The 27,582-nt window shown below is 32.6% G+C and overlaps 2 protein-coding genes across 2 annotated transcripts in view; both read right to left on the reverse strand.

Moving 5' to 3' along the window:
- Positions 1–10,468: 10,468 nt before the first annotated feature.
- Positions 10,469–11,672, reverse strand: LOC117173022 (histidine-rich glycoprotein-like). Its single transcript, XM_033361374.1, has one exon. It carries the CDS (start codon positions 11,664–11,666, stop codon positions 10,863–10,865), a length of 804 nt encoding a protein of 267 aa, XP_033217265.1. The 5' UTR covers positions 11,667–11,672; the 3' UTR covers positions 10,469–10,862.
- An 11,113-nt stretch (positions 11,673–22,785) lies between these two features.
- Positions 22,786–27,582, reverse strand: part of LOC117172915 (interleukin enhancer-binding factor 3-like) — a 6,768-nt gene continuing 1,971 nt past the window's right edge. Inside the window, exons 2-4 of the mRNA XM_033361208.1 lie at positions 25,552–25,800; positions 23,157–23,267; positions 22,786–23,054 (exon numbers count right to left, since the gene is read on the reverse strand). Coding sequence (XP_033217099.1) covers positions 22,918–23,054; positions 23,157–23,267; positions 25,552–25,800 — 497 coding nt within the window. The 3' untranslated portion in view covers positions 22,786–22,917. The remainder of the gene's footprint in view (positions 23,055–23,156; positions 23,268–25,551; positions 25,801–27,582) is intronic.

Genomic DNA, 27,582 nt, shown 5'->3' on the forward strand with positions numbered 1-27,582 from the left:
CTTGGCCTTGGTCTCGGATATCGTTTTCTTGCGAAGATAGTAGTGTTTGATCAAAACTCGAAACTCAGATTTTTCCATATTAAAAAAACGCGGAGGTTAGTCACTTCTCAGTGCTGTAACTTGTAAATGCATAAACATAAATGGCTGAAGTTTTCACAGGCGTCATTTGAAGGATCAAGCTCGACGAAAATGGTTCATATTAGTGAATACTAATGCCATCTCTTATAATTTTCAGGTACTTATCAGACTGCCTAGTATGAGAGAAATGTTTAATTCCCGGGTAAAAATATTTGTTTTTTGTCTTAAATGTCTTCAATATGTCTTCAAGACCATATGTTGTCTGCTTTCGTCTCACCAGCTAGATATTAGAGATATATACAGACTTCTCTTGCATTTATGCCTGTATCTGTGCTAGGACAAGACCGAGTAGACTTGTCTTAAGACACGAAAGGATAATTTATGTATTAGTTTTATTACTACCAGAAGGGCCTGCCACTTTCAGATAGGTCGAAACCATTCCTTTGATATCTTTCAAGCATTAGGATTTTAAAACTGATAAAACTTGTTTTACGGTTGACATCTTGAAGTTAAATAACAATGTCTTTAAATCAAGCATAATTTTTAAACGGTTGGAAGTTTCTAACAAAATTGAAACTTAGAATTTTCAAATAAGAAAAAGAACATAAGATATTGCCCGTTGTTAATTCTCTTACCTCTAACGATTTAAATAATTTCTAGAAAAAAATAATAGAATAAAAACGAATAATATCGTCAGGAAGAGAAATAAAAAAACTAGAAGACAGAATAGAAAAGGACAATTTTAATCTGAAGAGAATTAGGATGGAGAAACAAAATTCACCTAGGTGAGGCTGATTGTTAAAATTAATTAAATCTGTACTTAATTTCGAAATAGAGTTGGTTTTGGATTAAAAGTGCAAAAAATTATAAAAGAGAATATAATTTTTAATAGAGTAATAGAGGATAAAATATAATGTAACGACATAGACAATGACGTACTTATTGAAAATGGGAGAACACGGGGAAAAAGGAATTGGAAAGTTATGGAAAAGAATATATATTTGTCAGAAAGAGAAAGAGGATCAAAACTAATAGAAAATCATAAGATATAATTGAAAAGAGGTACGTGATAATAACTGATAATAATGGCATGAAAAATAAGAGTATTGCAAAGAGGAGTAAAAGAAATTTTTGAATAGATCATAGGAAATATGAAAAATTATTCGCATAGAACAGTACGAAAGTAGGGATATAAATAATAGAATTCTGTAAAAAATAGAATAAAGATCCTGCCCGCTGCGCGGGTACATGCTCGTCGCGCGCTGCGCACGTGACTCACAAGTTTGAGCACGCCTGGGGCGCGCGTTTATTGGTTCTTGCGTTTTGCGCTCGATAGTGTATTTACCTCGTGCTACGCCCTCGGCCTTTGATTTTTCCCCACATTTTTGCACAGACTTTTTAAAACTAAAGGTCAAAGCATCGACAACAGTAAGTTGGTGATTGTGAATTCTCTTTCTTTAAAGCTCCTTCGGCTGCAAGGAACACATTCTTATCACTTATCTCGTGCTTCGCAATTGCTTTTGTTCAAACTGCGAACTATTCTACACCATGTTTAACACTGTTATATCAAATGCTTATTACACTTATTTCTGTACCTCGGCTTAGGATTGCTTATTTAGATGTCGCAAAATAAGGTAGAAATATTTTTTCCTTATTTCTCAGTGATTTTTTTCTCAGCTACCCTGAAAACATTTTATGGCAACTTGTTTCGTTTTTTCAGAAACATTAATGTGTTTCTTTTCAATGTTATTTTTTATGATTCAAAATAAAAATACGTATTCTAGCATAAAGTGGTGATTCTTCTAAATTTCTATATAGAATCTAGGCGAAAAAGTTAGTGAAATAAAATTTTATTGTAGCTAGTGACGTTTTTCCAAAAAGTCAATTTTTCATTTATAATGTTTTCTTATAAAAGAGTTTAAAACAAAATTTTTATATCTAATTTGGCTGAAGAACTTTCATCTATTCACTTTTCTCGTCTCTTGTGTCGTTTTCCAAAAATTTAATTTATTTCTTTTAAGTCTTATTTTCTGCGATGAAAGGAAAATCTGCTATCTATAAAATTAACTACATTCTTTCTAAAAATCATTAATAACAAATATGTAGATCCTGTTTGGATGAACAACTTTCATCTATTAATTTTGTCATACATTGTGTCATTAAAAAAATATATTTTTTTGAATGTTGTTATTTACGAAAAGTGCTATGGATAGCCTTAAATGGAATTCCTCATTATTAAAAAGGGGTTTCGAAAATTTTGTAAATGTTCTAACTTTTTTAATTTTCATCCAAAATGACTGGCTGTCGATCTTGACCTTCAGTTTAGAACACTAAAAGAGTACACCAATGGCTAATCCAATCGTTTAATTATTTGGAAAGTTGTCATGCTCATAGGCCAAAGATCTACATATATACAGACACATCCAGACTACCAGACAGATCGAGAGGCACATTCGCGAAAAGCTGTTTTTGGGTTCAGAAAGTCTCTAAACGTAGACATTTAAGAAACACAGGTGTGGGCAAAAATTTATACAAATCTAATACCTCCATCAGGAGTTCAGACCTGATCAACTATTGGGATATTTATCTTAGATATATTCAAATTTATCCTGCTTAAACATCCTTCAGATTTCTCTAAATTGAACTTTTACGTTTAAATTATAATTCTCTCATCATAAGTGAATTAATTTAAAAATTCAGAAGCAACCCCACCAAAGCTTCAACGAGGGTCGCCCGTAACGCGCTTGCAATTACGAAATTACTCTAATTAATATAATTGAAGCACTAAAATAAAAAATAGCGAGTCTGCAGAAGCACAAAGGGATCGTGTTTGTAGTCACAATACCTAGCGCTAGTTAAACGAACTCAAAAGCTCACTATTTCCTGAGATTAATGAGAAGGCAGACGACTCGCTTCGACGCGAGTATTAGAAACCCCGAGGAAGATTATTATGATTACTTACCTCAAAGTGGAGATCAAAGTATCTCCTTTGTTTTAAATCTAAGTTCTTTTTAATTTTAATTTTTAAGCTATTAAGTATTACTTTTTCACCAGAACATGCATATTTTCCTGAATATTCTACATCTAGTTAGTTAGGGAATTAGTTTCGAAGAGAAAGGACGATTTTCAAGTTTTTCGAAAAGTTGTCGCTGTCGTTGTTATCGTTGTAGTCTGTAAACACTGTAACACTTAATGGAATTATTCGATTGGATTACCATTTCACACACTTTATAAGGATACGAAAAGAAAGACGAGTTCGTTATTCATCTTTTTATGAAGAAATTTTTAAAAATTAAGGAATTTTGAAACTTGTTGAGACCACTTTTTAAAAATTTTTTAAATTTGTCTCGACAGCTATTCATAGTAGATCAAAATAGAAACAATTTATCCCGATTACTTTTTTGATGAAATGAAAATTAATAATGTTATAGTATTTTTAAATCCAAAAATCCAAATTAAATTTAACATTTGAAGACAAATAAAGCGTGATATAGAAAAAAAGTCAAGAGGAGAAAAACGTTACTTTTTCAAGGCCCTACAATATTGTCTGAAGAACTTTTTTATTTTGTTAACGAACAATTTTGTGAAAAACAAAACAAGATACGAAAAGAGATAGATTGACAAAAATTGTTCACCTAAAAAAGAATAGAAAAATTTTCAAGAATTACTTTTTTGTAGGATAAGTAGTTTTTGTTTTATTATTAAAAAACAACATTGAAAATAGAAAAATTATATTTGAGTACAGCGATACAAGCTACGAGAATAAGTGAGACAAAATTCATTCAACCAAAAGATATTTATAAATTTTTTACTAATATTTTTTTGATAGGGAGCGTTTTTTTTAATCCTGAAAAACAAGATTAAAAATAAAATAAAAATAAGGGAATCAGAATAAGACTGTTTCAATTTACGTGCATATTATGAATTGTATAAATTTATTAAAATGATACATGTTTCAGTGCAGCTAAGAATCAAATTTAACGCAAGATGAAAAACAAATATAAATCATGAAAAATACAATTTGTACATTATTTTGTAAAATCTATATACCCAATCCCAGGGAGATGTACATAACAATTGTATTATATTGGATATAAAAGTGTTAAGCATAATGCCGAAAATTTGGCAGTATGGGCATAATCGAGTGCGAAGCACGAGATATGTGATGAGAATGTTTTCTTTAAAGCCGAAAGAGCTTTAACAAAAGAAAGTTAACAATCGCAAAATTACAGTTGTCGATCCGTTGATCTTTAATTTTGAAAGTTCTCTGCAGGAATGTGGATGAAATGCAAAGACTGAGCGCAAAGTGCGGCAACCAATATTCGCGCGCTCTAGTTGCGCTTAAACTCTTGAGCAAAGCCCTTTTAACAAAAGAGCAATGGCAATCACAAAATTACAGTAGTGGATGTTTTGAGTTTTAATTTCAAAAGATCGATGCGTGAATGTGAGAAGAATACAAAATCGAGCACGAAGCACGAAATCAATACATCATCGAGCGCAAAACGCAAATACCAATAATCTCGCGCCTTAGGCGCGCTCAATTTTGTGATTCGCGCACGCAGCACGCGATGAAAATGTGCCCGCGCGACGGGCAGATTTTTTACAATATAATTCTGGTGAAGTGTAATACGTATAAATGTGTTTAACATTTTTATTAGTCCAAGTTAGTCTATAATTCTTATCATATTAAATCGGTTCATACACAGTAAAAAGAAAACCTGAAAGTCCGCTAATATAGCAACGGAATTTAAGGTGTGATCAAAAGAAGAACACGACCGCCGTAAGTCAGCATTAGCCTAAAAACATGAAGTCTGCTCACTTTGCTGAATGAAGTGCGCCAAAGTGCGCCTTCTTTTGTTTGCAAAGTAAGATCTATAATGCGAAGATTCAGGCAGTCATGGCAGAGAGTATAGCGACCGAGATGAATTTTCTTATTGAGTGGATTAAATTTAAAAAAGTAAATGCGAATTTCGCACGCATCTGATGAAATTCATCTCCGTTGGAACGGATTTTCTGTTATTACACACTTGATATGAAACATTTTGAACAGTCATGCAGCTTTCACGTTCATTTTCGACCTTAAATCACTATCCACTAAGACAGGCTGACTTTTCGTTTACCTCAATGTCACAAAGTAAGTTACCTAATGAATTTAAGGCAATCCTGAAAGTATGTCAAATTAAATTTTAAGGTTTTCTTTTTACTGTGTATGTCCGCAGATATATTTTTCTTGTTCGCGCCATTTGGCTCATGAAAACATCATTGTATTTCAAACACATATTATTGCCGAATGAAAATTTAAAAGAAACACAGTAAAAAGAAAACCTTAAAATATAATTTGACTTACTTGCAGGATTTACTTAAATTCATTAGGTAACGTAATTTATGATATTGGGGTAAACGTAAAATCACCCTGTCTTGGCGGAGAGTAATTTAACGTCGAAAATGAACATAAAAGCCGCATGACTGATCAAAATTTTCATATAAAAAGTGTGTAATAGCAGAAAGTCTGTAGCAACGGAGATGAATTTCAGCAGATGCGGGCGGAACTCGGATTTACTTTTTTAAATTCAGTCTCTGCCATGACTGCCATGACTGCTTGAATCTTCGCATTATAAATCTTACTTAGCAAACAAAAGAAGGCGCACTCTGGTACACTTCATTCAGGAAAGTGTGCGGACTTTTAAGTTTTTAGGCTAATGCTGACTTACGGTCGCCGCGTTCTTCTTTTGATCACACCTTAAATTCCCTCGCTATATTAGCGGACTTTACGGTTTTCCTTTTACTGTGAAGCAGCAGGTGAAACTCTTGGAAGTTTCCTGAATCGCAAAAGGTATGCCCGCAGATCTGTTTTTCGGTAAAAAATTAAAACCAGTCGTGCATGAGCGAGTTCAAGAGGGGATGGTTATTCAAACTTTTATTTATTCAATTCCTTTGATGTATTTAGTCAAAGACTTTTATTCTTAATTTATTTACAGCTTGCGAATTGTTGCCGGAGGAATTTTTGTCCAACTGATCTTCATTTTAGTTAATAAAGTTAAAGATATAAAAATTAAATGCTAATAATCCGGCTCAAATAAAATGAATGTCTGACAAATCAAAGAATTTGAGTTAATTTAATCAAATCAAATATTTATTCAAAGATATTAAATAGATTTTAAAAAGAATCAAAATTAATTTACATTTATCACGCGAAATTCAAGAAAAATGTCTTCAATTAGCTGAACTAAAAATTAAAGTTAACTCAGCGTTAGGTGAAATCAGGTTAATTTAAGTGAATATTTACGATATAAAACTAGAAAAAAGTTTAAATCAGTTCAGGCTGAATTCAACTAAGGATGAAATGCAAGTTTATTATTTTAATGAATATTTTACAAATCAGAGCGGCGACTTAAACTCAGTGAACTCTTCCTACGACCTCCACTCTAAACTAACAAATAAATCGTTCTGCCCTCTCTTAGGAATAAAATAAAAATGGTGAAACTTAGTCGGATTTAGTATATCGCAGTATAGTAATTCCTAGAACTGCTGGCCCACGCAGTTTAGCAGGGGGCAGGGAGAGAGATGGTTGAGAATCTGCTTGAAAAACACCAGCAGCATAGTGAAAAGTTGCTGTGGACGGGTACTCAGTCGAGTATATTGCGCAATATTATGTATTCTGAGTAGAAACGGTTTAGGCGACCCTGACTGTTTACGTTTCGATTCCGCTGAATCAATAACAAGACTATTTGAAGGTAACCCCTGGCACTGTTACCAAACCGAGAGTTAAGTGTACATTGTTTTTTAGAGGAAATAAGGTGACAGGTATTCGTCCGCTTTGCAAAAAAAAATTCACGAAGTTAGACGTATTTCAATTTTATAATTTGTTTTTCAAAAAAATCTTAATTTTTTTAAATCTCTACCATTTGACTTAAGTAAGATATTTACGCTTTCTTCGTGATTTTGATAGCGTTTATCATCTTCTTTCAACTTTAAATTTATATAAACTAGCAAGGTCAGCGGTTTTTTTTAAATATTAAAATCGATTTGTAAAAAAAAACTTATATTTTTCAAGTTTTTTTCTCAATTTGTCCTTTCATAAAAAAGGCATCCTACTAATTTCATACGGGCTAAATCACTATTATGTTCAGAAATAGTTCTCATTCATAGAATCCAGTTTTATCATTCTTCTCGAAAACAACGGTAGATACAAAAAATGTTAACATAAAAGTTTTGCACTTCTCAAAAAGTTGCACGAAAAATAATTCTTTCTCTGTTGCCATGATTTTCATCCCTTACGAGAAAATCTTCAAAATCATATTTTTAGGGGAAGAAAATTCTCCCGGTCTCAAAAATAGTTTGGCCTGCACAAAGCTGATAGGTTGCGTTCCTTCTATTAGCAGAAACTATTCAAAAATATTGAAACTAATAAAAATATGGGTTTTTTCCAGAAAATATTTTGTCCGTGTTTTCAAAATTAAAAGAAAAAGGTTTTTTAATTGTAAAAAACGCCAATGTTCTCCTTTTTCCTATATTTTTTAAAAACATTTTGTGCTTATATAAATAAAATACCCTATTATCTTCACGTGGGATAAACCATTTTTGACGCCGTGAGAATTTCTTGGTCTAACAATATAATTTCTTTAGTAAACGATGCAGGGTATCTCACATGCGCAAGATATATTTTTCATAGAAATTCTTTATATATGACTATAAATATTTTTAGAAAAGCCACTGCTATTTTGATCGTTGCTAACCTTTTCTAAATTCTTCCTGTGAGTTTCGACAGACCGCCTGATTTGAAATGAGTTCCGCCTATAGGTTTTATATTCTTTTCCCTCATTAGATTTTATCAGTTATAAAAAAAACGATCAACTATTCTTTTTAGTCTGATCAGACGTTAAGCATTTTCTGTTATAGAAAATTCTTAACTTGATCGATATTCTGTAGATTTTCTGCCTTTATGGTTTGGAGGGTTGTTTACGGTTGGTAAAGTATCATCTCTGATTATATAACAGATTCTTTGAAAACTATTTTTCGTTAAAGATTAACTTAAAATATGTTGATAGATTAAAATAATTTATAAGAATTTTTTTTAAATTTGAATGTTTAAAACATGTTAGTAATTGAAAATATGGCTCGGCTCAAAGAAAACAATTCCGGTTCAATAATGGTTTCCGATAAATAAACGTTTTCGTTTTGCAATCTTTTAATGTTTTCAAGCGTCATATGTATATTTATATATTTATTGATAAACAAAAGTTAGAAGGCTTGAAATTCATCCAAATCCAAGTTTGAAATATTGTTTCAAAATTCAACATTAATACTGTTGTTACAAAGCTTAGGGCCAAAGGTATATAAAAACTATAAAAAAAAATCTGCTCTGTAAAATTTTCCATCAGACCAATAATGTTTGTTTCATCGACACATAGAAATGGACCGGTAACGCTTTGGGGAATACGGAAATGGGCTCTATAGAGAAAAAAAAAATATATAAGATGAAATCTGCCTTTATCTATTCCAGGACTGTGTCAAGTGTAAAATCACCTGTTTTAGTTAGCTTATTAACAATACTTGGCAATCTTAAATTCTTCTTTAAATTGGATTCAAAATGTTACAATAATAATCGTTTAGTGAGTTCAAAAATAATGTAAAAACTGTCAAAAATTTTCTTTTAAAATTCATCGTTTTTGTTTGAATCTTCTACTCATAGAAAAAATAGTTTCTTTTTCAAAAATTCATAACTCAGAGACTATGCAAAACCATTTATTTAGTAACAAAAAATTATTTATTTAACTAAATATGTACACAGAGGACCATGATTTTTGTTATTAAAATAATATTGAGTAAAATCGTAAGGTAATTGCACCTGTTATCGTTCGTGCTCCTATTATCGTGCTAACTTGATTGAAATGTAATAAATAATCCATTTTTATACTTTTACTTATAAGGAGCAATTAGTGAATTCACCTTAGTCTCACTAGTACATAAAAAAAAGAAAAAAGTAAAAATACCAAAAATGTGGTCTAACAAAATCCATACGTAAACCCCAGGGGGGAGGGGGTCAAATTGACCTGAACTGCACTTTTACTAAACCCTATTGGTGACTGAAGGATACTAGCAAGTCGAAACTGTGCGTGAGGCTATTATTATTATTATTTAGTCGACAAATGATCAAAATTCTATTTAATTATTCCCACCTTTTCCCGCTTCTTCACTTAAAAATTTTAAATGCGAACTAAACTAGTAGAGCCCAATGACAAAATTAAATTATTTTTGATTATGAAATTTCATTATTTTCGATTAAAAAGTCTTCTTTTAAATTTTTGGTTAACTCTTTATATTTTTGTTAAAAATTTCCTTATTAAGTTTAAAATTTAATTATTTTGTTGAAAATTCTTTAATTTTGTTCAAAGCTCATTCTTCTTGGTTGAAAATTCGAATTTTTGCTTATAAGAATCTGCGGTGAAATGCACGCTGAAAAGTCTCCAATACTTTGCCACTCTTTCTCTAGGCAAATTCATTGCAGAATACCAGGCCTCCATTCTGTTCTCATCTTTTAATAGGAACCTAGGGATAAAATAACATAAAAATGCAATTGACAATATTTCTATAATATAAAAATAATCATTAGTATTGCATAGGTACAATACTACCTATTTTGAGGTTTTGTTTTTGTTGCAACATTTTTTATTTTACTATATTCAATAACTTTACTTACGTATGAAAACATATCCCCATATAAACGTCTGTACAACGCCCACAAGCTCCACAGGTTACCATAATTTTAAATATTTATTTATAACAAACTATAATGAAACAAATTATAAATAAATCAATTCTGAAAATTACAATAAATGTCACATTATTAGGGCACTCACGGCACAAAGCACGGTCCTGTGCTGCACCAAACTTCACCCAACGAAATTATTCTCGACCAATAGCTTTATCTAGAAAGAGATAGGTCTACGTCTCATATGTTTTCTCTCTCCCTAGAGTCAATTACCGTTCTCCCAACAGCGTTACCGGTCCATTTCTATATGTCGATGGTTTGTTCATTGTATCATTAATGTTCCTTAGCACAGTTTCCCTTATTTTTTTTGTTCACACTAGGATTTTTTCTTACAAAAGATAATTATTGACAGTTTAATTTAAACGTACTTCTTTAATCAAAGATCAAATACTGCGAAGTTATCTAATTATTTGTTCTGAACGCCTTCATAAGAAAGAGAAAGTGAAGCTAAAAGGCGTTCCTTTAAGAAAATCAGAACCTTGATTCGGTGATTAAAATATTTATACTTTATTTTTCAGAATATGCATAATTAGGAAATTTAGCTGATATGGGATAATAAACTTAGAAAAGTTAATTTTTAAATTAATTTTATTATAATTGGGTATAAAAATAATTTCCTTTTTCTAGCTTTAACACTGCGCTGTCAAAAATGAACGTCAAAATTCACCGCAGCTTCAAATTTCTAAACTCTGAACAAACACTGTACATTCTTAAAAACATCATTGAGACTTTCTCAAGGTGAAGTATGAGGTAAAACATTTCTACTAGTATAATCTACTCCGTTACATACACACACCCAACAGTCAAATACACAAACACACATTCCTTAACAATTCCTAAAATTAATAAATTTCTTAAATTCAGTTTTAAACCTTTTCTCATTCCTAATACAAGAAAAAAATTAAAATATCTTTGCAGCGAATTTTGTTCATAAAACTCAATTAACAAAAAAATCCTCAACCTTCATAACAGATCACAAAACCTTATTTGACCTCAAGCGTTCGAATCAACTTCAACCCTTGTCTCCTATGTGGTATCCATGCTTCTTTCCGTGGTGCTTTTCACCCTTCTTTCCATGTGATTTATGATGCTGGTGATGTTTTTCATGACCTTTTTTTCCATGATGGCCCTTGTGGTCTTCGGCATGATGTCCTTTATTATGATGACCTTTTTTACCATCATGACCTTCATGATGCCCAGAATGGTGATGACCACCCTTCTTGTGACCACCCTCCTTCTTCTCGTGATGACCATGGAAATTTCCATGCTTCTCATGATGACCGCCTTTGTGATAATCATCGTAGAATTTGTGCTCCTTGTGGAATTCGTCCTTGTGGAACATATTGTGGTAACCCTTCGTTTTATGTCCTCTTTTGTGACCTTTCTTCTCTGCAAATCTTCCTCCCTTATGACCCTTTTCAACTTCATGGTGCTCACCATGTTCATCATGCTCATCATGGTGATGCTTTTTGTGACCCTCTTCTTCATCATAGTTGCCTTTATGGTGCTCCTCGTCATGCTCACCATGTTCCTTCTTATCATGGTGGTGCCTACTCTTGTAACTCTTATCACCCTTTTCACCATTCTCATCCTGGTGATGCTTATGGTGTTCAGTACCACCACCCGATTCCGAGTGGTGACCCTTGTGGTGAGTCGCGGCGTATTGAAGGTCGTCAAAATATGGTGCCTTAGCTGAATATGGGATCAGGTCCCTAACTTTTCCCTTTGGGCCAGGTTGTCCCAACTCCTGGGTGTGACATGTGCACGCGAGGATCAAAAATATGGTGCAGAAAAGCAGCCCTCCTTTCCGCGACATCCTGAGCGAACTTCAATCTACGGACTAATAAGCGGGACGCGAGTCGGGCAGACTTAAATATTCTCTGGTCACAACTTCCGGATTGGTCATTTCCGAGCCCCCTTGCTTTTATCAGAGTGGCACACGAACGACGAAATCGGGACAAGGAGGGGCGTCCCTTTCACGCTTTCACGCGGCTGGGTGTGTTTGTCCTATAACATTCTAGCTTTTAGCTGTTATTAAATGTCTGGAATTTCTAGAGTTACGAAGTGTTTTGCACTGCGACTTAATACTGAAGGTGACCTTTAAAAAAATGAGGAATTTTAAGAGCCATTTCGAAGCTGCACGATGACGTTTTTCACTCTTTTTTGTCTCCAACAATTATTATTATGAAGAATAAAGAATGAAGTTTTGGATTTAACCATGAAAAAATCCGAACAGAACCCAGGTGGAAATGTTCGTAGTGTGCCGGAGTTCACCACCGGCGCAGTACTGGCCCAGTACTGCCCACCAGTACAGACAGCCGGTGGTTCGCCCAGTGCTGGCAGAACGTTGGCTGCACGACCGAGACGGCACTATTCCAGTAGGACAAAAATAGACTTTAAAAAAAAAACACATCTATAACATTACACGAAGGTTTAAAGAAAATTGTTATTATTAAAATTTTTGTGCAATATGGTAAAATTTCTAAGTTCCGTGGATATAAATTTTAAATGCTCATTAAATGTTATTATCAGAACTTTTAAAATGGTCTAAAACGTTTAAATTATTCATTTAATAATTATTTTATTGATATTCTTGTTAACAGTTCGTGTATTTTATATTTACATAACGTCGTGTAATAATAAATAATTAAAAAAGGGAGCTCAAAATTTGGTACTTTAATGTTCCTGAACTGTAGCTTATGAGGATGGCTTTTTCACCAAGTTTCGACTTGTCGGTTCAGCGCAGTGGTTAGTACTCCCGACTGCTAGGCGATAGATTGAGGTATAATTATGCAGTTTCGATCGCCCTTAGCGTTAGAAATTTTATTTGTAATATTATGTTTAAAAATGTAATATATGTATTCATTCTAAACAGTGCCACGAACATGTATTGACAAAATACTCGCAGTCAATTATTATTTATTTTTTTAATACCCCAAGTGCGAAGTCACGTACGGCCCAACCTTGGCCCATAGTTTGCAAAAATATTGCCGAAGCTCGGCTGCCATTATCGCGTCAATGACGGAATGATAACTATTGTTTGCAGTTGGCAGCCAAGGTTTGGCTACCATCGTCGACCCAACACTGGGTACCAGTATTGGACCAAACCTAGCTGCCATCGTCGCGCCATTGCCAGATTGATAATTATGGCCTTGACTTGGCAGCCAAGGCTTGTCTTCCATTGTCGACCCAACATTGGGTATCAATACTGCTATAGTCTAAGGTCTAAGGATATGACAAAAAAGGTATTTAAAAAAGAAAATTAAATGATTGCGAGTAATTTGAATATAAATATCAATGGTCCTGTTTAGATCAAATACATATTCACATTTTGAACATTATATTACAAATAAAATTTCGAACGCCACGGGGTATCGAACCTATATCTATATACCTAAATCTATCGCTTAGCAGTCGGGAGTGCTAACCACTGCGCTAAACCGACATGTTGAAACTCTGAAAAAGTCATCCTCATAAGCTGCAGTTCAGAAAAGTTAAAGAATCAATTTTTAAGCCCTCCTTTTCTAATTATTTATTATTATGCGACGTTGTGTAAATGTAAAATACACGAACTGCTAACAGGAATAACAATAAAATAATTTTTAAAGAAATAAAGTAAGTCGATTACAATTTTTCTTCGCTTAATATTTCGTTTTTTTTTTTCGCTGTAGCCTATTTTACAAATTTTTGCAATGACAGAAAATGTAATTTTTCATAAACATTAACGATTTTTAATGACAGAACTTGAAAAATTCCATCGTAAACTTTGACAATTTTTCAATAAATTTTTTTTTATGTTTCGTGTAAGATTTGTTTATTAAGTTCTAAAAGTGAGACTTGGCGAAATAGAGTGCCGATTCTGGGCCAAGCATCGGTGGAGGATCGGCAAATATAAATCGCCAATATAGGCTGCCAGCACTGGCTCAACACTGGGCCGATTTAAATAAAACATGGTTTGCCGTGGTAAAAGTGACACTTGGCTCAGTAATGTGCCGTCAATGGGCCAGACTTTGGCTGATCCTCGTGAAACATGGTTCCCCGTACTAAAAGTGAGACTTGGCGCAATGAAGTGACGATACTGGTCCAAGCATCGGTGGAGGATCGGAAGATATAAATAGCCAATACAGGCTGCCAGCAGTGGCTCAACACTGGGCCGATTAAAGTGTCGACATTGGCCCAATAACTTTAGCCGACCTTTGGCCGCCAAAATTGGACCAACACTGTGCCGCATATTCAGCTGCGGCAATTCGCACTTGGGACCTTTTTTGTTATATCTTTAGATAATAGAAATAATGGGTGTTAATATTATACAAATAATTTGAAAATTATATTTTTGTAATTATAAATAATATTCGGACGATATGCAGTTGTATGATGATGAATGGATGGTCTTCAAAACGATTCAATAATTTTTTATCCTTTTTAAAATTAACTCCAGCATTTTTGTACGCCAGCGGTTGCCAGCACTTCCCCAGTACGGGCAGTCAGTACTGCGCCAGTGCTGGCAAGTCAGTACCGCCAAGCATTACAAGCCAGTACTGGCACAGTACTGGCCCAGTACAGCCAGCCAGTACTGGAACTCCGGAAGGCTGTACTGGGCTGGTGGTGTATTTCTACCTGGGAAGGTAACAAAATTATTTGTTCTTTTAATAAGACTTAGTGAAAAATCGACAGATCTTTTTTTTTAATTAAAAAATTAGGTAGACGTATACAGAAAATTGGGAGGCATGAATGCCAACAAAAATCTTTTCTTGGATTAATCAAAACGAAACAAGAATCCTCAAAACGTAGTGTTGAATGAAAAAACTGTCTAAATAACAAAAAAGTCAACATTTTCGCATTTCAAATTAAAAACTGAAAATCTCCTTTAAATTAACCCCAGTTACCGACCTCAGAATTACAAGTACTCATCAAATTTGAAAAGCGTTCAAATTAGGCTAAAAATAGTACAGTTCCAAATGATATATTCATACTTGATTCAAACTTCCATGTACTAAACTTTGTATGGTTCGAGATCCAAAACCTTGAAAAGTTGTAAATGTTCAATTTAGAAAAAAATGATACGGCAAGCTGTTGAGATTTGAAACATTCAGTTTTAGAACTATTTACTTCTCAAGGATTTAAATTACATATTGTATTATGGGCACGAATAACAAATGTGGGAAAAAATGTTTCAATACTTTTACAAATTTTAACGAACTTTTTTTATCGCTCTTACTAAATTTTTTTAAATGATACAATTTTAATAAGTGATAGCTTATTTATTGAGGAAAAATATTCTCTATTACTTGAAGTTATTTCACTTTTAGTTAAATAAATTGAAGCCCTACATCAAAAATAAACCTAGCTTTTTAAATAGCCACCTGAAGTGCGTCAAATATAATGGTATTCAGCCATATTCACATATGAAGTCACGCTTTATTTCAAGCTTTTTACCCCCCCCCCCGTTCCCCTCATTAGGCTTAGTCACGAATTAACGAGACCCCCATTTATAACATTACGTCACATTCTTTCGACCCCCCCACCCTTCACATTTTTAAATAATCATAAAATACCCCCCCCTGGCCCACGGTGCGTGACAGCATAAGTGAACGCTGACATACTGGAATTTTATAAATTGGAATTAGATACGTTACTTTGATATCTCTTTTCGCGTACCGTTTTTTATTTCAAATTAAAATTAGTTTTTCAACAATTAAAATTATTCTTTTTGCAGTGGCTCATTACTACTGCAGTAGACGGAACTTTAAGTCTTTATTTGATTAAGAGATATTATATTGTACCTATCACTTTGTGACTGAATGCTTATAACTTGATCATAACATATATATATACATATATTTAACGGTGATATGACTTTCTTTAAATAAAGAGAAACAAAAACAAACAAAATTACAAGCATTTTATTACTTCATTTTCTACATTCTCGTCAGAGAAGATATTAGATCTGTGTAAAATTTGATCCTCCCCTTTTTTGTTAAATGTTCACGTTTTAAGACCCCCTGAATTCGAAAAACAGGTTTTTACGAATAGACTTTGTATCCTTCTGTGAATCTCTCTGTGTGTGTGTGTGTGTGTGTGTGTGTGTGTGCGTGGCCTGTAGATTTTTAGTTTGTCAGCACGATGACTTTCGAAAGAATTGACAGATCGGATTGGCCTCTGGTATACTCTTTTAGAGCCCTAAAATAAAGGTCAAGTTCGTTACCCAGCCATTTTGGATAAAAATCCAAAAAGTGAGCGTATTTTGAAAATTTTTGAGACAACTTTTTTCAATATAAAAACATTTTCTGTACGTATATTGATAGTATTCAAAGAGACGAACAATTTATCCCAATGACTTTTTTTATAAATTCAAAATTTACCAGAGTTATAGCATTCACAAAATTTCAAAAAACACACGAAAATCAACATTTGAAGCTTAATAACGCACGATATAAAAAAAGGGAAGAAAAGAAAAAAAAATTTTTTCATGTCCTACAAGATTATCATAACAAACTTTTGAATGTTCTTGAATAGTGGCGCCAATCCTGTTGGAAACAGGTCAGGCGGATCTACATCAGACCCCCCCTCCCCTCTGCTTGAGAAAAAGATTGTGATGAGCAAAAAAAATAAAATTGATGCAAGAAATAAAAAAAAAATAAAATAAAAACAAGAGAGTGAAAACACATTTATTACCTCAGGCACGTCTGTAACAAATTAATTCTTAAAATACGTAAATAGCACGCCAAAATTTCAAACACAAATTAGAGGACTTTCTTCTAGCTTAATTTAAAAATTAATAATTGATAATAATTATTCTACAAAATAAGGAATCAGAAATTTCAATAGAATAATGTATAATAGATCAAATTACATTGCAATTAATTGAAAATTAAATCTCTAATATACTATTTCGCGTAATTATGAAACTTTTAAATTGTAAGGACTTGAATTATTTATTTTTATCAGTTATTCCAAAATTACTTAAGGTTCTACTCAGCGGCACAATCCCCGAGGAGTATAAATTTCTACTGAGGGCACAGAAAAAACTGAAGTTTCCATTGTAGCCCATTTTTGGTTCCAAAGGAGCTGCAACAAAAATGAACCCCACTTGCTGAAAAGGAACCCAAAACGATCAATGATCTTCAAATGATACCACACTTGGGGTTCGAAAGGATCTCAAATGTAATTGAGCCTATTCCTAAAGAACCTATTTTTCGCTTTGCCCACTTGGACATCATTTTTAATTAATAACACAATATTTACCTTAAAGCACATATGTCATCAAACTCTGATGGACATAGCGCCGGCAACACGATTGGTTACTGTTGGCGGGCTGATTTTGAATTGTGTCGATATTCAAATATGATATCTATAATAAATAATAATTAGGAAATACATTAACAGTAATTTCTTAATCCTAAAATAAGATTTTGAAGTGACAGATAAAAATTTAATTAGATTTTAATTAAAAAGATGTTGTGAATTTCGAAATCAAAGAAAGAAAGCATTTTTTTATCTCAATGATTAATCTTATCTCTGTCGAGTTTCTAATTTTTTTATTCCCAACCATTTGACCTAAAATAAAATCAATAAAGTTACTAAAAATAAATAGAAATTTTTTTTCTGAAGTGAAAATTAAAAACGTTTTTTGCAATAAAATCACAATATTCTTTCATCTGTCACTCAAAAATTATGTTTTAGAATGAATAAATTACTTTTGAAGCATTTCCTAAATCATTATTTGTTATAAATATAACATTTAAATATTTATATAATTTAAAATGCTTGAGTATAAAGAACTGTATTCATTTTGATATTGCATATGCAGTATCATTTACCATAACTTTTAAGAGTATTTAAAAAATGGGTTAGCTGAATAATAAATTTTCACTTATAATCAATAAAATCGCATTACATTTCCAATTATTAATTGACCAATGATTTTAAATTTGGTCTCTACAGGTATCTATTGGAGCTCAAATTCCAAATGACATCAACTTTCATTTGAGACGCAACATGAGCGAGCTCCTAGTTTTTTCTATGGCGTAAAGATTGCCTACATTGGTGAGAATATCGATCGAGAATATCTTCAATATTACTAAATTCAATCATTGTCTTTTTACAAATTTTTGAAAACTTTCAATGTTTTTAAAACATTAAGAAACAGCGTTTATTCATTATTTAGTTTTCATTATGATAATATTGTAAAATACAGAGATCGAAAGAATGACTCAAATGACTCGTTTAAATTACTCGAAATTTATCTGAAAATCTAAAAATAATTGAAATTAATATTATATGTTGAAAAATTAAATATGGATTTGAGCACATGGCTGCCCTGATTATAAGTAACACAAATTTGTACTGGATTTATAAAAGCTCTTTTGGCTAAATTTATTAGTCAATCTTTTTCTACAATATACTTGTTTTAATCGAACAAATTAATCAGAATATGTTCTTGCATCGATTACAATTGCCAATTTAAAAACAATGATTACCTATTTAACTCTGATCTACTTCTTCTCCAAATGGAATTTTTTGTACCCGTTTTATTTATGCGGGCATACAGCAAAGGGATATATTAAAAGCATTCTTTTTTATACTTTTAAGAATTCAAATATGCTTACGAAATGTTGCTCTCATATGGAATATTCGCGAACCTGTTCATAAACATAAATTTAATCGTGCGAATTATGGATTTGTGCACGTTCTGTTTTATTTCACTTTCTTCACTTAATCATTTTCCCGTACTTTTCGTAAATTTTTAGTTAATTTGTTTACACAATATAGTTTAAAATTTTCGGGACCTCCCCCCTCCCACAAAGTAGGTCGGCCGGACGCCCGACCTGTCCCCGGGATTGGCGCCCCTGTTCTTGAAAAATCAAAAATTAAAATTTTGACAGCATAAAAAAATAATGGAGATTCAAAAATTGTCTTTTTTCATTCACCTATCTAAGACAACGCTGTTGGAAGATTGGTGACCTTCTCAGCATAAAACACTAACCAGCATAAAACACTAACTAATCAAAGTTTCGTGAGTCACTGAAGTTAGGGATATAATTTAGAATTTAAAAAAAGGTAAGAATGATCTGTAGACCGTATGTGTAACGTGTAAATCGTAAAAATAAAATTGGGAATGAAATAATTCAGTTTTTGAATGAACGGCAGGAGTTGCAACAAAATGTTTAATAACAAAACTTTTAAAAAAGAATGCGCTTTTTCAAACGAGACAATGAAAATACGTGTATTTTGATATCAATGTATGTTGTGAATTGTAATAAAATACATTTATCGAAAAGAGATACAATTTAAGGGGCAAATTCAAGTGCGAAGCACGAGAGACGTGATGAGAATGTTTCACTAACGCCGAAGGAGCTTTAGCAACAGAGAATTCACTATCACCAAATTACTTTTGTCGATGCTATGACCTTTAGGTTAAAAAAATCCGTGCACAAGTGTAGGGCATATAAAAAGAGCGAACGCGGAGCGTGAGGCAAACACGTTATCGAGCGCGAAGCGTGTGATAAATATACCATCGAACGCGAAGCGCGAGGGCCAGCAGTTGCGCGCTCTAAGCGCGCTCAAACTTGCGAGCCGCGAGCGCAGCGCGCGATGACGATGTGCCCGCCAAGCGTGCGTATTTTTTATTCAAAAATTTCAACTATTATTGGAAGTGCCTAAGGTGCTATCTAACGGTTTACATTTTCCTTAAACCTCTGTCCGATTTCTCTGGATTCTAAGAAGGTATCCCCGACCCCATCACTTTCCAAGATAAACACAACTTCCTTGCGGGGCCAAAGCCTATGTCTTAGCCCCCACGTTCGTCGACCCACTTTTGATTCTTTATTATTGTTGGAATCATAATTGTTTATTCGTCACTGTACATGCACTGCCCCATTAAAAAGTATGATAATATATTTAGATTGACGACAGTGTAAAATTACAGAATTTAAATAAGGTGGTTTTAATTATTATTAATTAATTTGTCTAAAAGACCCCAAAAAATGTTGATTTTTTTGAAATCTAACTTTCAGTGTAGCAATTATTAAAAAAATATTTAGAGATTTTTGTTTTTGTAAGGAATTTTTTTCTGTCGAAATATTTTGAAGCATTATCGTATTTGGCACCCTTAACTATTTTCTAATGCCGGAAATTTACCATTAAAATTTTTTTATTATTTAGTCATGTAGTTAAATTTAATTTATAATACGTTTTGTAAGCTATTTTTTGCAGTCTTACTTTATTTATGGGGTTCAAAAGGCTTGAAAAATGAAAGGACTGCAAATCATCTCTATTTATTTGAGTTAAATCATACAGAATATTAATCTGACTGCTTATAAAAATTATTATTTAGAAATTCATCTATATTTAAATATGAATTGAGTAGATGTAACAAGAATAATACATTCTCAAATAATATAAAACTAGTTCAATTCATCAACTGAATTATTTGAATTCCGTGAAGTTCATCTCCGTTGAGTTATGTTGGATTCTAAGAAATTCTATTCCACTCAACCGTTAAATTATGTTGAATTCCGTAAAATTTCTGGGCAGTTCCATTGAATTTCAAATAATTATAATAAATTGTTATAAGACCTTTTATCGTAATTACTCCGTGCTTAAGCAATATCTCTAAATTCACTTCTAGTAATTCAATGCACCGTAAATTTGAGTTGAGTATGTTAAATTATAATTCCATTAAATTTGATTGAATTCCACATAATTAAATATAAATCTCTGAAATTCTACTCCATTGTGTTCAAATTCTTCTAGTTTTAGTTATTTCCATTGCACTTAATTTCAATTTCATGAGTTCAATTCTATATTATTCGATTAAAATCAAATCAATTCCATTCAATTTCTTTAATTGTGTTCATAATATTCCAAGAAATTCCAATTAATCTCACTGAATTTCATTTATCCGAGACATTTCTGAATTTTTTTCTGTAAATAAGAAACTGAGTTATTTTTTAGGACTTTACAGCAGAGAAAGATTTACTGTTCAAATTATCAGCAGCAACGAAAATGAATACTTCCGACTTTGCGATCTTGATAATTAAATGACTGAATATTCAGGTGTGAAAAAACTGATATTCCACAGTAGACCCTCTACTTCATTTGAAAATTAGAAAATTGAACATGTGTTAATAATTGTGAAAGAAAAAATGCTATCCAATGATAATTTTATATCTTACATAATATTTAATTATCTTACAAATGCATATACCACATTCCGAGTTCCGCATTTAGTAAACTCAAGAGTTAACAACTTTTTTGATCGTTCGCGTTTAAAATGTATCACTAAAAATACACATTTCGCAATAAAATATACTGCTAACTTCATTTCTTTAATGAAGGATAAACATAGTATACTATACAAAAATTTTATTCAAGAAAGGGCATTTTACCCCTTTGCCTTGTGTTCTTTACCACGTATATTTGTCCTGACAATGTACGGTAATTATACAGTGTAATTAGCAGTCTGAACTCTGCCAACATAAAAACTAAAACGCGAAAGTTTTCTCGTTATAAATGATTGCCATAAACGCCATAATGGTGGCAGTTGATGTGGAATCACGTCCGAGAAAGGTTGGAATCGGGGTAGAGGTTCACAAATTCTCGCGTGACCTAAACGCTTTTTAAGAGCTCTGCTGGTAAATTCTTTATTTGTTGACTCACACCTAGCAATGAAGATAACAGCATTTTATCCATCAACACATAAAAATACTTAACACGATTGTGTTTTGCAAGTTATAAGCTTATCTGCTCTATCTGAGAAAATTACTGTCTCAAAATTCCTTCTATAATGAAGTAGAGGTTACAAATATATTTTTCATTTCAAAGTATTTTTGCAAGTAACAAAAATTTTGATATTTTAAGTATAAATCAAAAAAAAAAATAAATAGGTAAGAACTATCTAGTAGCAAAAACGTATACTTTTTATTCAAATTTCTCTTCATATTCTGTCAAAATTGTGACATTACCTACTGATAAAATTGACTATAAATAAGAATAGAATATTTGGAAATTTGAGTTTTGATTGAACTCGGTCCAATTCTATTGTATTATAAATTATGTTAGTAAAGAGTCAAATTACCATTGGCATTAAATTATAGCGCGATATGTATATGAATTAAAGGATTTTTTGTCATTTAGAAGTATATTGAAGTTTAAAATTGTTTAAGAGTAGATTTTTAGCATCTATTTGAATGCAAAGTATGATTTCACCAATAAAGTACAACCAATTATGAAAAATTGCAAATAATTGTTATCAAACTCATTTGGACATTTCCAATAATTCAAGAGATCGTATATTATTATTGTCTCTTTCAATGGCTTATGATTTTTTTTATTTTCAACTTATTCCAAAATAAAAATATTCACAAACCTAGGGGAATTCTAAGGGAGAAAGAAATATACATATTGGCTTTATCACTCAATAATAAAAATAAATGTTTCATTTTACAACTGTAAATTTTTCCAAATTTCAAATACTCTAAACTTTAGGTGTATTTCCGGTTTAAAAGTGTTTAATTGTGGTTAAATAACGAATAATTCATTAAATTTATGAGTGAAGGTCGTAAGCATGGAATTATAACAAATTAAACCAATCAAGGAGACCCAACTTCTGAGAATATTATCCGTAGTAATATGTACTATATAGAATCTGAAAAAGTTAAGATTCCTCCTTTATGTTTTAGTTGCGAAATATATATAAATCTATCTGATAGCTTCTAAGTTTACCACATACACGAACCTTTTAATGTTTTATATGTTAGTGAATGTTGGTAACACAAATTTGTCCCTTGAAACGGCCCATAATTTCTGCTAGTTTGCGATAAAGAGCTCATATATTTTGTCTCAGATACCATCTTCGACAATCTTCGATAAAGAAAATGTTACTTAAGTTTCACAAAAGACTTCATAAAGGAGAAAATTAAAGACGCTTTTTCAACTTTTAACAAAAACATGAACTTTATTATCACTAAAAACAGAAACACAACCTGTAAACTGTATGTACACGATACTGTTAGCCTAGCTCGCCCATCTACAACTCAAGAGCGAACGCGTCAACCTAGGACATGTCAGTAATCTCCCTCGTAATATCCACCATCATCTTCACCTTCTGAGTAACCGCCCTCTGATTCACGCTGACCTTCTCCTGCGGAAGAGCTTTCAGAGTATCCCTCTGAACTTCCGTAGCTTCCAGCCTCGGCTTCACCTTGAAAACCGTAACCCAATGATTCAATTGTTTCAAATTCGCAATTATATTAGCATCGGTAGATGAAATATTTTGGTTAGGTTATATTCTAAATATTATTACCACTTCCACCTTCATAAGATCCACTATCGCCTTCGGAATCATGATCACCATCTCCTCCCTCAGAATATCCATAATCACCGTCATCCGCGTAGTGACTTTCAACAATGGTACCTAAAAACATTTTTACTGGATCATTTTACATCTGCTGAGAATGGTAAACCAGAATTATCAGAAACTCGGCAGAAAGAATATGAAGTAGAACTAGGAGCATAATGGACTATACTTATTTTAACATGATCTGAAATAAGTCTGCAGGAGGTCTAAACAAAGTATGTATCTGTAATAGAAATACGATCATCATCTAACTATTTCTGTTATGGAATAGTAAGCAAGATGCAGTGGTTAGAAGAAAAACAGTTCTCGGTTTAAATTAAAAACAGAATCTGAACTGGAACCAAAAACGGAAGATTGATAAAAATAAAATAATTTTTTTATTCTTCTAATTTTCTTGTTGGCAGCTGATCATATAAGTTAGATCATAAATATTTGATTTCCGTGCAGACATAATGTGTCAACAAGGCATCTACGTGACAGTGCCTTAGTTAGACAACAGTGGCTCTACAGCGTCTGCGCTTATAGTACTTACATAGAATTATCAACAATTTTTGGGGTGGATTTTTGTTATTAATTGTAATTTGGGTAAGGGAGCTTGTAAGAGACCCCCTTGCCTCTCAGCCTATAAAGCCTATTGTTGCAATACACCGAAACTGGACACTTTCGCCGAGTTAGATCTCTGTGAATTCATTGCTTCCAACGTTCTGGAAATATATCTCTCAGATGCCAGATGTACACCACGGCATAGTATATAACGCGGACTTCATTGAAACCCAAGGGTACTTCATCGGCTCGGAAATTAGAAATCATCTTCCTCTCTAGTCAGGTCGCAGAGAAGAGACGGTAGAATTGATTGGGCAGAGTGGGCCTTCTGAGGGCATCAGATACATGCCCACATTTAGCGGACTGTCCTAGTGTGTTGTGTAAATGTATGAGATCGCTAATAAGCAATATTCCCTTCGACCAAGAGTCTTTTCTTCGGGAGGTCACTAGCGTTCTTTGAGAGGAACTACAGTTTAATGTGGATTTCAATCCACAAAAGCCTCTGTAGAATTACATACAGAAATTTATCTTTCTTTGATGGAGAAACCAACAGGACCTGTCACAGAATTAGCAAACATTTCTGCTGCGTAAAAACAAATTGAAGCTGCAGTAGAATGAAAAAAGATCCTGAATTAAACTGAAAAGAGAACTTGATGTAGAATCGAAAACAGAACAACAATTTTAACTAGAAAAAGAATCCGTGATTAATTAATTAACGTGAATGAAAAAATAAACGCTTGAAACAACCTGCTCAAAAGCCGAACAAAAATTTGTTTGTTAGGAAATAGAAGTAGTTCACTGGCGAAGAAGCAGTCGGAAATAATTCATGGAAAATAATAAACGGGTCTGCGGCTAATATATAAGTAGTCATAACAAGTTTTTTCCATTTAAGATAGTATATCTTGGTATAAATAAAATCATTTTTCTATTCTTTAAGTTAACTTTTGATAGTGCCGAGTTGAGTTTTTAAATATTGAAATCCGAGAAAAAATAATACGGCACTGATCTGCTGAAAACACACTGTGTCGTACCATATGGATACTTGCTCCATTGATGACCGCAGGAAATCCTCGTAGATCAAAGCTGTGACCACGCTGTATTCGGACGCCAGTCTCAGAGTATATTAAAGAAACTGCCAATACATTTTACAAATCTGCATCACTGTCACCTTTTGAACATATTTCCTCTTTAGGGGAATATAATTTTGATGCTCTTCTCAAACATGCGATGTGAAAAGACTTTCTCATGAAGTAAGTCAACCAAGAAATTTCATTTTCGACCCTGCTACCCCCTTACCACTCTTCTTCTCTATTTTTCTCTTATAAAATAAATTATTAGATTTCCTGGGTTTTCCCGCTCACGGGATATTTTCTCAAACACAACAAACGTCAATTTAAATACTAGTCATGTCAAATTTCTCTCAGATTTTGTAATAATGCCCAAGCGGGTAACACACAACAAATTCTGCCTGTTCGATTATTCTTCGGGGAGATCAATAATCGCGAATACGCGACCAGCGCGGATTTGCCCATTTGTGTGCATTGGATCTCACAAGCGGGGGCGATGGTTGGGCCCCCCTCAACCCCACCCCTTTTAATAACATTGATTTTTACAGCGAAAAAATTAAAGGTTGCGGAACAAAACTACAAATAGAACGTTCAACACATCGAAAAAATATATTTTGCAGAAAACGTATATTCAGTTAATTTTTTTTAAAGCTCTTTACGAAATATGTATAAAATCTGAAAATATCTGCAAAAATTATTTGTTCCTGTAAGTAAATATAAAAAAGTCCTACCTGACCCTTCATGATCGCCTTCTTTTTTAGAATAAGCGCCCCTCTTTTCGTGGCGTCCTTTTTCTCCTGCTTTGCCATCGCCAAACGAGGTGTGCTTTTCAAAGCCATAATTGTCTCCGTCTTGTTTGTGGAACGTGTCAAGATTCTTGTATCCATGGTCTCCCTTGCCAAATGTTTCTTTTACGTAGCCTTTCATTCCATCAGCATCGCTACCGTATGTCTTAAAAAAACCACCTTCGTCCGATTTTCCTGCAAAGAGAAAAATAAGCAGAAAAGCACTCCTTTTTATCAAAATCTACGAAATATTGCCTAAGACTTTTAAAAAATTTATATTATAATATTAAAACTAGTTTTGAACAGGGCTGTATCCCGAGGCTATACTTTATTTTTTGGGAACTCTAATTTAAAATTGAAAACTTGCTTCATTAACGACATTGAGTCAGATGATGAGCTGCTAACGGACTAATTGGAAATTAATTAACTAGCAGAAATTTACATCCATTTAAGTCACGTATACGTTTTACTTCAATATGATTTAATTTCCGTTTATGGTATTTTCTCTTCATTAATAACTCGCAGGCGATGCGAAACCCACACCAGTCAACTAAAAGGGAGACTTAGCTCTGTGTGAGTTTGTTGTGCAGCACAAGCGACCGTGGATAATTAATTCGTTTCACACTCCCAACGAGGCACGAGAATTACACGCGACCCTGCCCAATCAGCAGGATAAAAACACAACAGGTGCGTAACTACCAGAGCGGAAATTCATAGAATACGGATCCAACTAATTTTCGATGAAAACATCGGTGCAGAAATAAAATTATGGGATAAAATACAAACAGTAAGAAGTACAAGCTATTTATTATGGTGATTCATTTTTGAAAGAGACAAAATCATTTTTTCGAATCTAAACACGCAAACTAGCCAAATTTGTGATTTTATAAACAGCAAATTCAAAATAGGATATGATTTCGAGGTGCCTATTTGTTTGTTTTTCTTATTCATTTTTTGTCTTCTTAATTTTCTGAAGAACTTGAGAGTTTATGCATTAAGTTTGTATACATATAGAATTATTGTCTCTTATTAAACTACCATCATTATACATCATTTATTGGAAATTTGTAAACTCGTTTTTAAGGAAAATAACAATTTTACTTGTTTGACATTTATCTATTAGAATTTGAAATACGGGGTGCCAATCACCAAATAAAATAAGTGAATTCGATAAAGTTCCTTATTATAGATAAATGTACAATTAAGAAAAAATGATTATTTTCCTTTAAAATGAGTTAAGAAATTTTTATTAAATTGTTTCCAAGAATGTTGGCTTAAAAGAGCATCAATTTTTTCGAAACTTATGATCTAAAAAAATATTTGCATTGAAAGTAAGTAATACATTTTATCTTGTTTGGAAGTATTTGAAATTTTATCGAAGCTGAATAATTGTCTCCTTTGCAATAAATCAGTGCAGCATCATACTAAAATTATCTTGCAGGATAAGAACGTCGTAACGGTCAAACTATAAGGTTCAGCTTTTTTTACGATTATATTGATAATAATAATTTAAAACTTTTCTTGAAAACAAAGTAAATTTAAAAAAGCCCTTTTTCCTTATTTATGCCATGTTTATTACAAAGCCAAATAATTTTTAATTTTCAAAAGGGTTGATATTATTTCAATTGAAATTATGCATGCATAAATTATATTTTAGTTAAAAGACTTAAAAACTGATATATTCTGAATTGAAAACTTTGATGAAATATCCCAAGTTAAGCTATTAAAAATTGAAAATTTTCCAAATTGATATGAAAAAACTTGTATTATTTCAAGTAAATCATGATGCATTAAGCGGTCTAAATTTAAACTCTTAAATGAATTAAAATGAAGATCTACACATCGCATAATTTTATGTTAAAAGTTTCATAATCAAACGTTTTTAATGTTGAAGCTGAAAGTACATCAAATTATATACGTTCGAAATGTAATAATTCAAGAATCAAATGTTGCGATTTTATTAGGTTAACACTTAAT

This window comes from Belonocnema kinseyi, chromosome 5, assembly GCF_010883055.1.
Source record: "Belonocnema kinseyi isolate 2016_QV_RU_SX_M_011 chromosome 5, B_treatae_v1, whole genome shotgun sequence".
Taxonomy (NCBI): Eukaryota; Metazoa; Arthropoda; class Insecta; order Hymenoptera; family Cynipidae; genus Belonocnema; species Belonocnema kinseyi.

What these genes read in the sequence shown, in the direction of transcription:
- LOC117173022 (XM_033361374.1), bottom strand. Translation starts at nt 11,666, where the DNA reads ATGTCGCGGAAAGGAGGGCTGCTTTTCTGCACCATATTTTTGATCCTC.